Source organism: Misgurnus anguillicaudatus, chromosome 13, assembly GCF_027580225.2.
Source record: "Misgurnus anguillicaudatus chromosome 13, ASM2758022v2, whole genome shotgun sequence".
NCBI lineage: Eukaryota > Metazoa > Chordata > Actinopteri > Cypriniformes > Cobitidae > Misgurnus > Misgurnus anguillicaudatus.
The window spans coordinates 19,071,986-19,086,306 of NC_073349.2; the positions used below are offsets into that span (position 1 = coordinate 19,071,986).

Below are 14,321 nucleotides of genomic sequence, written 5' to 3' on the forward strand. Positions count from 1 at the left end.
TCTCTTTCTCCTTCCATCCCACAATGCACTAGAGCAGATAAGAAGCATGAATGGAGTGTCGTCAGGACAACCATTTTGTGAATAAAAGAAACTTAACTCAAGCTTTAGTTGGTTCGACTTGCTGCAAGCACTTTGTCTACATGCCCAGACTGAACTGAGCGACGTGTTTTATATTTCTCCTCACCTCCTTTGATCTGTGATGACAGCGGTATTAACTACATGACAGAATTGACAGGCACATGCGTGTAGCTATTTATAAATGCTACACTCCACAAGGGCTTTTGAGTTCGGCATCTGTCATAGTAATACCTAAAGCTGTCAAACATTTGACCTCGGGCAAATGTGTCTTTGGTATGACTAGGGAAGCATTTTGTATACATGGACAACACAGTAAGGGGTGATAATGTTGAGAAGTGATGTAATTTGTGTGTCTAGAGAAAAGCTTACTGCTTTTTTGTCATAGGTCAATAGAGAGACATCCAAACAGGCCTCGATTTGAACCTTGACCCTGTCGACCGTGGCAGTTTGAGGATGACTGCTAACTTTGGAAGTTTATATAAGGATGAAGAGCCTGAATGACACATGTTAAAAAGCAAAGAAAGGTTACTTATTATTATTTTAATCTGCCTTACTTTATATTTTAATGTTTCACCTTGTTGACCTTGTTGACTTACAATTCTATTTAAACACCAAGAAGTGTTAAGCATTATCTAAATGACATCTTTACCGATAGCTCTGTAATTCAATGCTCTCAATGACCCTGTTCAGTTAAGTCATCACAGTGTACATTGGCACTGTCAGGAGACTCAAGATGTTACACACGGCATGTCCTTCCTGGAATCCTAGACAGCCGGGACAATTGGCTATGACTTTCAAATCTTGCCTTTGATTCACAGAACTTTTGAAATCCTTGACTGTGCTTTATCGTCTCTTTATTGAAAACTTTTGCCAGGAATGTTAAAATCTGCAAATGAATGCCCTTAAAGAATCAATTAGCCAATATGACTATTGTACAAAAAACTGTTGATTTGAATGGATTTTTTTAGGTAATCCATCTGAAATATTAAATCCATGTCTTTATTAGGAAGACTTGATGTATTTGTACTGGAATAGCAATATCAAGGCAGTCGGAATATGTGTGGCTTTTAGGGTGACATAATCATGAATTTTTTAAATCATAAATACACAGATTTCTCAATGCCTTGCCTGATTTTATTCATATACACTGTCAGAAAAAAAGTTTTGTGCTTTTTCTGTCGCTGTGGTGGTACCATAGGTTGCGGTTTTTACCTTTACAGATATACTAAACATAATAGGAGGTTGTACCTTTTTAGGTACATTACTGTACCTTAAGCATTATTGTGTACCTTTAAAGGTACAGTTAATTGTTTTGCACATCTAAAATTGAACTGGTCCTTGGTATAATACTGTACCCCAAAAGGTATACAATTTCAATGTGTTTTATACCTAAAAAGGTACTAAAACGCCCCTTTGAGCGTGCCAAGCAACAGGATATTTTGTACCTTTTTTATGACAGTGTACATTAAAGGAAAACACCACCATTTTTCAATATTTTACTATGTTCGTACCTCAACTTAGACAAATTAATACATTCCTATCTTTTTTCAATGCGTGCACTTAATCTTTGTACAGCGCGTCATGAATGTGTTAGCATTTAGCCTAGCCCCATTCATTCCATAGGATCCAAACAGGGATAAATTTAGAAGCCACCAAACACTGTACAAAGATTAAGTGTACGCATTGAAAAAAGATAGGTATGTATTAATTTGTCTAAGTTGAGGTAAGAACATGGTAAAATATTGAAAAACTGTGGTGTTTTCCTTTAACATTTATGTGTTTGAGAGACACTTTAATCCATACCCAGCAAGCAATTTTGCATTTAAAAGATGTCTAACAGCTGTCCAAACACAGCCCAAACAACTCAAAAGTTGGGCAAAATGACATGTAACCAAATTTACGTTTATTTTTGCTCGAAGTGGGCTATTGATAGCCGGACAATATATAATTAACCTAGATGGTGAAATGACGACCGGGATTGAACCCATGACATTTGGGTGGCTAGCGTTGCAATATGACAATATCACTGTGAATGTCCTGTATGCTATTGCACAGCATTTATTATTTGAAAAATAAAATAAAGACATGACATAAAATACTTAAATGAAAATATGCTAAATGAATAAACAAACCGAAGCATGATTGTTTAGAGCTTCCATACTGAGTGTGTGTTTAAAAGGCAAAGTCTTCCAGGAATAAATTGCTGAATTTCGGGAACCTGCAGTGGGGGAAGAAAAAGAGTCAAGGGCTTTTCTTTTACGTCAATTGGTCTTACAGAGTTGGCCCAGTTAAAACTCCCAGCCACACATGTCAGAAAAGTTGTTTGCAAAGGCCAAGTGAAGATCCTCCGAGCTGCTCTCCTCAACCAGCGTTGTGCAACAGCTCTCAAATCACTTCTGAAGGTATACGTGCTGTGAAGACCCTCACTCTCTACACTAAGGACTACATTCATAAGTATATACTCAAATATTCACTTACATGTTGTGTTTGCAGATTAAGTTAGAGGTTAAAAAACCTTCTTTAATATTTTTTTTATATCTTTGCTGGTGCTTTTATTATTTTCAAGTTGACACATATTTTTAAGATTAGTGAAGAGATTTGGATGAAATATTAGTAATTCCTTAAAAAAAAAACTAAAATGTTTCTTATAGACCTACACTATTTGTTGCATGCATTTTAATTCATTTCAGTGTGGTAAGTTGCATTGTGCTTATGCAGTGTTTTTTTTTTGCCTGATTGTCTTTTAAAACAGCAGCCTATCTGCAATTAACCTAAGTATGTTGAAATATTATATATAGTTTAAAGGTATGGTTCACAAATATGAAAATGTATGTTATTTTCTTATATGCTTGGTGAAACTGTGCAAAGCATGCCATAAGAAAATTACATGATGGCATTTTAATATAACATTATGCATTTGTGTTCACCTGAAGAAGCCATATACATCTGGGACACATTTTCAAATTGTGGACTGTTCCTTTAAGGCTGTTGACTTATAGCTTACATTTGGTAAGCAAATTTTATTTTTAAAATAAGTTAAATAAATTTTAAAATGAGTACATTAAGTTTTTTTTTACTGCCTAGTAGTCTACAGTAAATATTTAACCCTGAATTGTCATTCCACCGTAGCCAACAGAAGGCAGAAAGATGAAACCGCTGCTCCTTGCTGCCATCTTGTGGGTACTCTCACACACGACGGTATCCAGTGCAACAGAGCTGCTTCATCTCAATCAGGTTTCCTTTGAGGATACAGTGACTCTGAGAAACAGTAGTGACCTCAGTTTACCTCATTCCCGGAGGAAACGTTTTATCTCCAGCAGAGACATGAGAGCTTTACTGGATTATCACAACCGCGTGCGTTCACAGGTCTTCCCACCCGCATCCAACATGGAATATATGGTATATATTTGATTTTTTCTGTAGGAATTACAATATTTTTAATATCACTGATGTTTCTTCAATAATGCTCCCAAAACAAACAAAAACACACAACAGGTTTTGTGTACACAAGACACAAATTGTAACCCATTAAAGATAAGATATAATTTTTCTGAATGGAACATTTCGTTTAATCCAAAGAGATCTATATAGCTTTATTTATAAATAGCTGTAAATTCCCACATGACAAAATATTGTATACTTTAGTATATACTTTGGCAACTTTAATATTTACTATAGTAAACTAAAGTAAATTGTAGTATGTAGTATATTATAATAATTACTACTATACTATTTATAGGCTAATGTATGTCAACTGATAAACTGTATGGAAGTTAGTAATAAATGCGTGTAGTGTTCTATACTTCAGTATTTACTATGGTAAGTTTCTATAGTATAGTATCTAGGAACACTACGGTTAACTAGAAGACATACTACATCTCAGTATTTACTATAGTAAGTTTGCATACTACAGAGTGCATACTATACTTCAGTATTTACTATAGTAAGTTTCTATAGTATAGTATCTAGGAACGCTACAATTAACTAGAGTGCATACTACACTTCAGTATTTACTATAGTAAGTTTCTATTGTATAGTATCTAGGACCGCTACAATTAACTAGAGGACATACTACATCTCAGTATTTACTATGGTAAGCTTGCATACTATCGAGTGCAAATTATATTTCAGTATTTACTATAGTAAGTTTCTATAGTATAGTATCTAGGAACGCTACAATTAACTAGAGTGCATACTACACTTCAGTATTTACTATGGTAAGTTTGCATACTATAGATTGCATACTATACTGCAGTATTTACTATGGTAAGTTTGCATACTATAGAGTGCATACTATACTTCAGTATTTACTATAGTAAGTTTCTATAGTATAGTATCTAGGAACGCTACAATTAACTAGAGTGCATACTATACTTCAGTATTTACTATGGTAAGTTTGCATACTATAGAGTGCATACTATACTGCAGTATTTACTATGGCAAGTTTGCATACTATAGAGTGCATACTATACTGCAGTATTTACTAAGGGTGTCACGATTTCGATTTTAAATCGAAATCGATCGAAAATTAAGTCACAACCTCGAACTTCGAATTAAAAAATGGGATCGTCGATGCTGCCACGCCCCCATGTCACGTCCGGTCGGCTTGCCAAGCGGGGGAAAATAAACTCTCAGAAGTGCCTTTAAAAACATCCATCCAGCAGAACGCAATTTATATTTTAAACACGAGGGATGTATTGCTACAACTCATTGAATGCAGTGTTTCCGCTATATACATTCTCAGGGCTCTCAAGTGTCACGCATTGAGCGTGACAGTCACTCATTTCGGTCTTTTGTCACGCACTCCCGCCACACATTGTATTTCTCACTCAGAAAAACTATTTATAATATATTTAATATATGCCGCAGCGCACAAAAGTTATCTGGTCGCGCCGCTCTCACTATGGAAACCGGTCCGGCAGGAATCAAGCGCGTATCCCCTAGAGCCTGTTACTTATCAGCCAATCAAAAAAAAAAGAAATAGGCTACACAATAGCCAATCAGAAAATAGCACTATTGTATCTGGGTAAGATTTAACGCAACAACCAATGAAAGGCGGCATGCTGCGTCAAGTTTCGTCTCCTCCCCTGATCTGAGTCAGCAGCATGGATTTAGCGCGTTTATCAATCCGCAGGGGGCCGAGCAGAGCGAACATCAGTAGTACAAGGTGTGTGCAGGGCGGACTGGCCATGTTGACCTGGCGGCTGTTCTGACCCGCCGTGCAGTCATCTCAGGTTGACATGTGAAAGAGAGAGAGAGACAGAGGCAGCGAGATGCTGCAAAATCAATCACAGAAATATTCTCCAGGAAGGGAGCAGGTCAGTCACCAGTAAAAGCACGCGTCTATATATTGCTTATTAACGTAACAGGTTTTAAAGTCATGTGCTGGCGTGATGCATTGCATTATGTACAGTTGTTGTACTGAACGCATCAGGCAGATCATTTCATGCAGCGAAACACCAGGTGATTGTGAAGTGTATCCTTTTATAAAACTATTTTTTTTTGTGGAAAAACTGGATCAAACGTGCAAATTGAGCTTTTAATGGGCATTTCACCTTATATTTGCAGTAAAATAACTTTTTTAAAATCTAATAATATAATTAAATTATAGCTTATTAAATATGTTTGTTTCATTTCATTTAAAATATTAATATTTTAACATTTGAACTCCTTCCTTTTAAAAAGTGTAAGGCACCTGTGTATTTGTCTTTGGTATGGTAGTATAATGTGTATTCCTAGTAAGTTTTTGAGGGTTCAACATGGTATTTTTAATATTAGCTTGGCTTGGTTTACCTATCTTAACATTTTAAACAATACTAAAACGTATCAACAAGTAAAGTAAAATAAAACAACAAGTAAAAGAAAAACGTTTTGATTAAACTATATCAGAAAGTAGTAAGTACCCATCCAGATTGTTTTATCCATTGTGGTAGCCCTTGCTTATAAAAAGGTTGGAGACCCCTGACCTACAGTATAGACATAGGGGCTGTTTCCCAAACAGGGCTTAATTCTAGTTCAAGACTAAAATGCCTGTTTGAGTTTTAGTTCTTAACTAAAAGTAGCTTGCACTAACATATCTTAAAATACATCAGTCACGTTGTTTTGTCTCAAGATGCACACCTGTACTATTTTTGTGCTTGTAAAAACTACATAAACATCCTAATATAACTAAGGCCTTGTCCTGGCTTAATCTAAACCCTGTCCTGAAAACCACATCATAATGCATCTTGACAACTCAGTATTAAGGTAGATCACTTGTTGGTCAGTCCCCTTTTCTAAATTTTAGATCTGTATAATTTCCAGATTAACACAGTGGCTATCAACTAATAATATTAACCTATAAGATTAGCAAATCCGGTTTATGTTTACATTTATGTGAACACACACATTTATCTTATTTTCTGGTTAAAAGTTTATTTTGTCAAAAAAAATCCTTGGCTAAGGTTTCTATGTGAGCATAGAAATGCAAACAGTAAAATGATGTGTTTGTACTGGAAATGTGTACGTGTATTTACACAGTGAATAATGAATCAGGAAGTCTTCATTGTAAAAAAATCTCCATTCCCAAATGAAAATTAGTCCCATTTATGACACACAGGGAATACAATGGAATAGTGGATTGCAATAATGTTAGTAGTATACAACCTAATAGTTAAATAATATTTGGGGTGGTGTCACTCGTGCCTGTCTTCAAAACTTGAGAGCCCTGCATTCTACCGTGGCGGCCCGCCATGCCTAAAACATCCCCGCCACGCCTGCGGTTGTGGATAGAAGGGATACAGCAAACGAAATCTCGCTGGATGACCACTGTTTTATCCTAATCCTTCAACCAAACCCAACTCTAAACACAAAATTTCACACGATTGTAGGATGTATTTGTATCTCATTTAGCCAGAGCCGCTGTTTTCATCCTAATAATCCTACCTCCAAATTTAATCCTTAACTTTTCGGCATTTGCTGTATCCCTTCTAGACGGCGGCAGCTCGCAAAAAAGCTACCGAAATGTCCGCCCTGTCAGACTGGCTTTCTTAGAAATAAATTCCTTTCTGGATTCGCGTTGTTAACTCATTTATAAATAAATCTCCTAAAGTATCATAATTTCTTCCATGGGTTTAGTTTAATGAACAAATAGATTTAAATCAACAGAGGATGATACGTCTCTGTTTTGAGAAATAATAATAAAATAAATAAGCCTATACGAAATATGTTACACTTAAATAATAATTAAATTGACAAAACGAATAAAAAAGTATTTGAGTTTCTGTTTTTTTTTTTTTGTGACGCGCTGACCAAAGCAGCAGAAAGCACGTCATGTTTTTAATGATTTTAAATAAGCACAAAGTTTTCTCCTTATTGTGAGTTTACACAAATAAAAATACATAATTTGAAGTTTCGAATATTGTTTTACTTTTATCTTTATGACTATAAATTTAGGGTAATTTAAGGTGCAAGGTCATCACGCATTTGATGTTCACCGGCGCATACACGGACGCAGCGCAGGGCTGCGAGAAAAGACATTATTAAACTTTCGATTTAACATATTACGAGTTTTTTGGACATTCATTTGGAATCACTGTACTCATATTATCAACTTATCTGGTCATTAGTTATTCAGAATATAGACTATAAGCGCAGCGCGCTGCTGACCGCTCAGCTGTCAGTCAATCTTCTGTGCTTTAGATCGACACTCACAAAGTTTCACATTAAATGATATGATATTTGTCCAAAAACAAAATGCTAAATACTGAATACTACTTATATGCGACTGCAAGACATTAATAGTCGAATCTGTTGGTAAGGAAACTTACATTATTCCCGTGGAAGAGAAGAACGTTGGTAATAGAAACTTGAGGCAGACGGTGAGACTGTTTGATCTGTTTTCAGACGAAACAGCACGGTCGGGGTACCCGCGGGTGAACCGCATAATATTTGATGTAACGGGTGTAATAATAGGCTTTTCGCGCGTCATTTGCGTTGTAGATGCAGGTCGGGACTCAATAGACAAGAGTAAAATGCGGGTCTAACATCCAAGACCAAAATTCGACTCGTTTTTAAATGGCCCCGTGCTTTGTGTTTAAGATCTGTCTGAAGACCGTTAAAGGTTTCTATTCAACTGCGCGATTTGCGGTGTGACCGGCTCGGGGTCTTTATGTCAAATGGTCCGGGTGTGAAATAAAATTGCTGCTGATGGATGTTCGGTCAATCACAGCTGTGCGGATTATCAAACAGGACTGTGCGTGAGTTTGCAACAGCTCTGTAACGCTAAACACGAGCACAACTTGCAATGCACACTACATTAAAACTACAATGAAATATCCGAACTACGTACGTAGCTGTGTAACGTTTTTTAAGAAAATACATTTTAGATCAAACATAGAAAAGCAATATGCTATAAATATAAGGAAAAGTAAATGACAGCATGAAAATGATAAAAAAATACATGTTAGTTTACTGTAGCCTATATTCTACTGTAAAAAAAATAATGTACATTTATAATCATCATGGGCGCCCCCTGCCGCCACAGCTGAAAAAAATCCTAGAGGAAACACTGGAATGCTTATCATAAACAGGATTACTTACCTAGTGATCTGCCTTCGGACAGAGCGCAGCTCTCTGCACGTGCATGAGAGAGCCGCCAAGATGCAGCGGGTTATATTTTAAACAAAGGTATAGTTTGCCTCAGCTCGCATGAAACGCATAAAACTGAACAAATACGTAAGGATTATTACTTTCGTTTATGTTTAGACTTTGGACAGATGCAAGAGCGTGTGCACGTGAGACAGAAGCGCAGCTGGTTATGACGCACCGGTTTTTCGCATTAAGTCTTATCTGCGTGCAAGACGGAATTCTCTCTACAAGCTCTCCGCGTAAAGTAAAGCCCACAAACCCCCATGCGAGGAAAAGCACGCAATGTGCATGTTATGTGAAACTAATAATAATAATAATAATAATAATAATAATAATAATAAAGGCATATAATTTTTGTCTTAAAAAATGAATTTAAAAATCGAGAATCGAATTGAATCGTGACATCAGAATCGAAAATGTAATCGAATCGAGGATTTGGAGAATCGTGACACCCCTAGTATTTACTATGGTAAGTTTCTATAGTATAGTATCTTGGAACGCTACGGTTAACTAGAGGACATACTACATCTCAGTATTTACTATGGTAAGCTTGCATACTATAGAGTGCATACTATACTTCAGTATTTACTATAGTAAGTTTCTATAGTATAGTATCTAGGAATGCTACAATTAACTAGAGTGCATACTACACTTCAGTATTTACTATGGTAAGTTTGCATACTATAGATTGCATACTATACTGCAGTATTTACTATGGTAAGTTTGCATACTATAGAGTGCATACTATACTTCAGTATTTACTATAGTAAGTTTCTATAGCATAGTATCTAGGAACGCTACAATTAACTAGAGTGCATACTAAACTTCAGTATTTACTATGGTAAGTTTGCATACTATAGAGTGCATACTATACTGCAGTATTTACTATGGTAAGTTTGGATACTATTGAGTGCATACTATACTGCAGTATTTACTATGGTAAGTTTGCATACTGTAGGATGCATACTATACTTCAGTATTTACTATGGTAAGTTTGCATACTATAGAGTGCATACTATACTGCAGTATTTACTATGGTAAGTTTCTATAGTATAGTATCTTGGAACGCTACGGTTAACTAGAGGACATACTACATCTCAGTATTTACTATGGTAAGCTTGCATACTATCGAGTGCAAATTATATTTCAGTATTTACTATAGTAAGTTTCTATAGTATAGTATCGAGGAACGCTACAATTAACTAGAGTGCATACTACACTTCAGTATTTACTATGGTAAGTTTGCATACTATAGATTGCATACTATACTTCAGTATTTACTATAATAAGTTTGCATACTATAGAGTGCATACTATACTTCAGTATTTACTATAGTAAGTTTCTATAGTATAGTATCTAGGAACGCTACAATTAACTAGAGTGCATACTACACTTCAGTATTTACTATGGTAAGTTTGCATACTATAGAGTGCATACTTTACTGCAGTATTTACTATGGTAAGTTTGCATACTATACTTTAGTATTTACTATGGTAAGTTTGCATACTATAGAGTGCATACTATACTTCAGTATTTACTATAGTAAGTTTCTATAGTATAGTATCTAGGAACGCTACAATTAACTAGAGTGCATACTACACTTCAGTATTTACTATGGTAAATTTGCATACTATAAAGTGCATACTACACTTCAGTATTTACTATGGCAAGTTTGCATACTATAGAGTGCATACTATACTGCAGTATTTACTATGGTAAGTTTCTATAGTATAGTATCTTGGAACGCTACGGTTAACTAGAGGACATACTACATCTCAGTATTTACTATGGTAAGCTTGCATACTATCGAGTGCAAATTATATTTCAGTATTTACTATAGTAAGTTTCTATAGTATAGTATCGAGGAACGCTACAATTAACTAGAGTGCATACTACACTTCAGTATTTACTATGGTAAGTTTGCATACTATAGATTGCATACTATACTTCAGTATTTACTATAGTAAGTTTGCATACTATAGAGTGCATACTATACTTCAGTATTTACTATAGTAAGTTTCTATAGTATAGTATCTAGGAATGCTACAATTAACTAGAGTGCATACTACACTTCAGTATTTACTATGGTAAGTTTGCATACTATAGAGTGCATACTACAGTATTTACTATGGTAAGTTTGCATACTATAAAGTGCATACTATACTTCAGTATTTACTATGGTAAGTTTGCATACTATAAAGTGCATACTACACTTCAGTATTTACTATGGTAAATTTGCATACTATAAAGTGCATACTACACTTCAGTATTTACTATGGCAAGTTTGCATACTATAGAGTGCATACTATACTGCAGTATTTACTATGGTAAGTTTCTATAGTATAGTATCTTGGAACGCTATGGTTAACTAGAGGACATACTACATCTCAGTATTTACTATGGTAAGCTTGCATACTATAGAGTGCATACTATACTTCAGTATTTACTATAGTAAGTTTCTATAGTATAGTATCTAGGAACGGTACAATTAACTAGACTGCATACTACACTTCAGTATTTACTATGGTAAGTTTGCATACTATAGAGTGTATACTATACTGCAGTATTTACTATGGCAAGTTTGCATACTATAGAGTGCATACTATACTTCAGTATGTACTATGGTAACTTTCTATAGTATAGTATCTAGGAACGCTACAATTAACTTGAGTGCATACTATACTTTAGTATTTACTATGGTAAGTTTGCATACTATAGAGTGCATACTATACTGCAGTATTTACTATGGTAAGTTTGCATACTATAAAGTGCATACTATACTTCAGTAATTACTATGGTAAGTTTGCATACTATAAAGTGCATACTATACTTAAGTATGTACTATGGTAACTTTCTAAAGTATAGTATCTAGGAACGCTACAGTTAACTAGAGTGCATACTACACTTCAGTATGTACTATGGTAACTTTCTATTGTATAGTATCTAGGAACGCTACAGTTAACTGGAGTGCTTACTACACTTCAGCATTTACTATGGTTGTTTCTATATTGTATAAGTTTCTATAGTATAGTATCTATGAACACTCAGTTAACTGGAGTGCATACTAAAGTATACTACAGTTTTTCACATGGGTGTTATTTATATGATCTTCTCTTTCTCTGTTTTGTATAAGGTGTGGGATGAAAGACTGGCTAAATCTGCAGAGTCTTGGTCCTCACAGTGCATATGGGATCACGGTCCACCTCATGTTTTGCGGCACACAGGACAGAACTTGTCCGTTATCTCTGGAAGGTACAGACATTTATCAAATAAAAGTTTTTTTTGGTGGTACCACAGTACAGATGTGTCCTATCCACTCACACTTAAAGGAGTACAAATAGCTTAAGTTTTATATCCCACTTTTTAAACATCTGCACATTCTGCCATCTTGAACACTATAATATATCATGCATTATATCAAGTGTTAATAGGGTTTGATTCCCACATACTGATAAAATGTACAGTACCTTGAATGCACTGTAAGTCGCTTTAGTAAAAATGCCTTTCAAATGCATAAATCTAAATGTAGTGGTGCATTTCTTTTTATTTTGCAGATACAGGTCAATCATTGACCTTGTAAAATCCTGGTATGATGAAAGACACTCTTTTTCCTATCCAAACAGATGTACTGGCTTTGTCTGTTCACACTACACTCAGGTCTGTCTGTCTTCAAAAAATAGACTTTTATTAAATATTTGATAAACTTTGTTAACAGTGTAACATGCATTTTATAATATAACTTAATATAAATATAACATTTGTATATCTGTTTATTCCACCACAACATGCATACAATACATTATAATAACTTACACAGACTCTTTGTTTTAGATGGTGTGGGCCACCAGTAATAAGATTGGGTGTGCTATCAACAGGTGTTCAAACATGTATGTGTTTGGGAGCACATGGAAACAGGCCACCTTACTGGTCTGCAACTATTCTATCAAGTAAGATAATCTGCTACTTTCACTTTAACATGTACACATTGCAACAGTCACAGAATTTTTTACATGAGAAAAGCAAAGTGAAAGTAACAGAATTTCTGCATGTTTTTACTTGTATTCCAGGGGAAACTGGGTCGGAGAGGCTCCATATAAGACAGGAAAACCATGCTCTGCCTGTCCTTCCAGCTATAGAGGATCATGCAATAAAAACCAATGTGATTGCAGATCAAGATCTAGAAAAGGGCCAAGTGGTTTTAGAGACTTCTAAAATATACACAATACAGAACATGCACGTTTTTTTAATATTAAATATCAAAGCATCAAAAAGGAGCCAAATGAACAAATTTTATGATGCTTTTTTATTCAAAATGTGATGCAGTAATTAACCACTAAAACATAATTTATATGGTGCATTTTTTAATTATCAAATTAATTATTATTTGTTTTTAGTTAATTATTCTTTGTTGTCACTGGGGCGGTACTCTTTCTAAAAGTAGAGGTACAAATTGGTACCAAACATATACATTATTGATACATATATTGATACACCTTTTCAAAGGGTACTGTCCCAGTCTCAGTGCATCTCTAAATTTAATATTGAGTGAACTGTTGCTATCACCCCATCAATTCTGTTATTTTTTGTATTTTTATATCTTTAATTTGATATTTTATATCTTAGTTGTTTTCTTGTTTTCTTTAAGGCTATGGTCTGTTTGCACTGATTTACTTATATTTCTTTGTACGCATCACAGTGACAATTTACATTAAAGGTTAAGCACTTTCTCTTTTCTTTTTTTATTTTTACATATGTAATAAATTTTCTTTAAAATGGGTCTAGTGTTGTGTTGTGGTTTCCAAGTGATTATCTTTTTGAAATGTGTATTGCACTCATGTGAACATGGCTACATTGTCAACACATTTGTCCTCATAAAAACAGACGTTTTATTTGCCTATTCGCTCAAAGCACTTCGATGTATTCCACAGACTGCTGTAAACACAGCGGTCACATAAAATAAGCATGTCCAAGGCATGGTGATTATTATGTATGAGAGTAACTGCTCCCAGATCAGCATTGATGGTCAAAATAAAAAAAAATGTTTTTATCGAAGGCAGTTCTGCTGTAAAGCCTTAAAGGGATAGTTCACCCAAAAATGAAAATTCTGTCATCATGTACTCACTCTCATGTTGTTACAAACCTGTAATAATTTCTTTGTTCTGATGAACATAAGGGAAAATTTGTGATGTTTGTGGCCGGGACGTTTGTGGACCCCATTTACTTCCATTGTAAAAAAATACTGTATAGGTAAGTGGGGTCCACGAACGGTTTGGTTACAAACATTTCTCAAAATATCTTAATTTGTGTTCATCAGAACAAAATAAATTTATACAGGTTTGTGGCAGCATGAGAGTGAGTAAATGATGACAGAATTTTCATTTTTGGTTGAACCATCCCTTTAAAAAGACTTTAAATCCTATAAATGTTAAATCAACAAACACAGAACATACAAAGTATTAAATAGTGAAACTTATTGACTCCAATAGTTAGATGCATGTGGGAATAATCTATAAGAGCTTTTAAATGCATAGTTTAGTATTAAATGAACATAAGTTTGTACAAAGCTTATCACTATCTTCATGAAATTGGTGTGTGACAAATGTGGGAGAATCTAA

At 34.8% G+C, this 14,321-nt stretch overlaps 1 protein-coding gene across 3 annotated transcripts; it reads left to right on the forward strand.

Annotated features, from left to right (window-relative positions):
- Window positions 1–1,970: 1,970 nt before the first annotated feature.
- Window positions 1,971–12,947, forward strand: r3hdml (R3H domain containing-like). Of its 3 annotated transcripts, none has more exons than XM_055187754.2 (6): window positions 1,971–2,532; window positions 3,208–3,477; window positions 11,840–11,958; window positions 12,261–12,363; window positions 12,582–12,653; window positions 12,774–12,835. In XM_055187754.2, the coding sequence occupies exons 2-6, from the start codon at window positions 3,226–3,228 to the stop codon at window positions 12,801–12,803; spliced, it is 576 nt and encodes a 191-aa protein (XP_055043729.2). In that variant the 5' UTR covers window positions 1,971–2,532; window positions 3,208–3,225; the 3' UTR covers window positions 12,804–12,835. The 3 variants fall into 3 exon arrangements, with proteins under 3 accessions (XP_055043729.2, XP_073731411.1, XP_073731412.1); XM_073875310.1 differs by having other exon boundaries at window positions 2,032–2,532; window positions 12,538–12,653; window positions 12,774–12,947; XM_073875311.1 differs by lacking the exon at window positions 1,971–2,532 and adding an exon at window positions 2,809–3,087 and having other exon boundaries at window positions 12,538–12,653; window positions 12,774–12,947.
- Window positions 12,948–14,321: the final 1,374 nt, after the last annotated feature.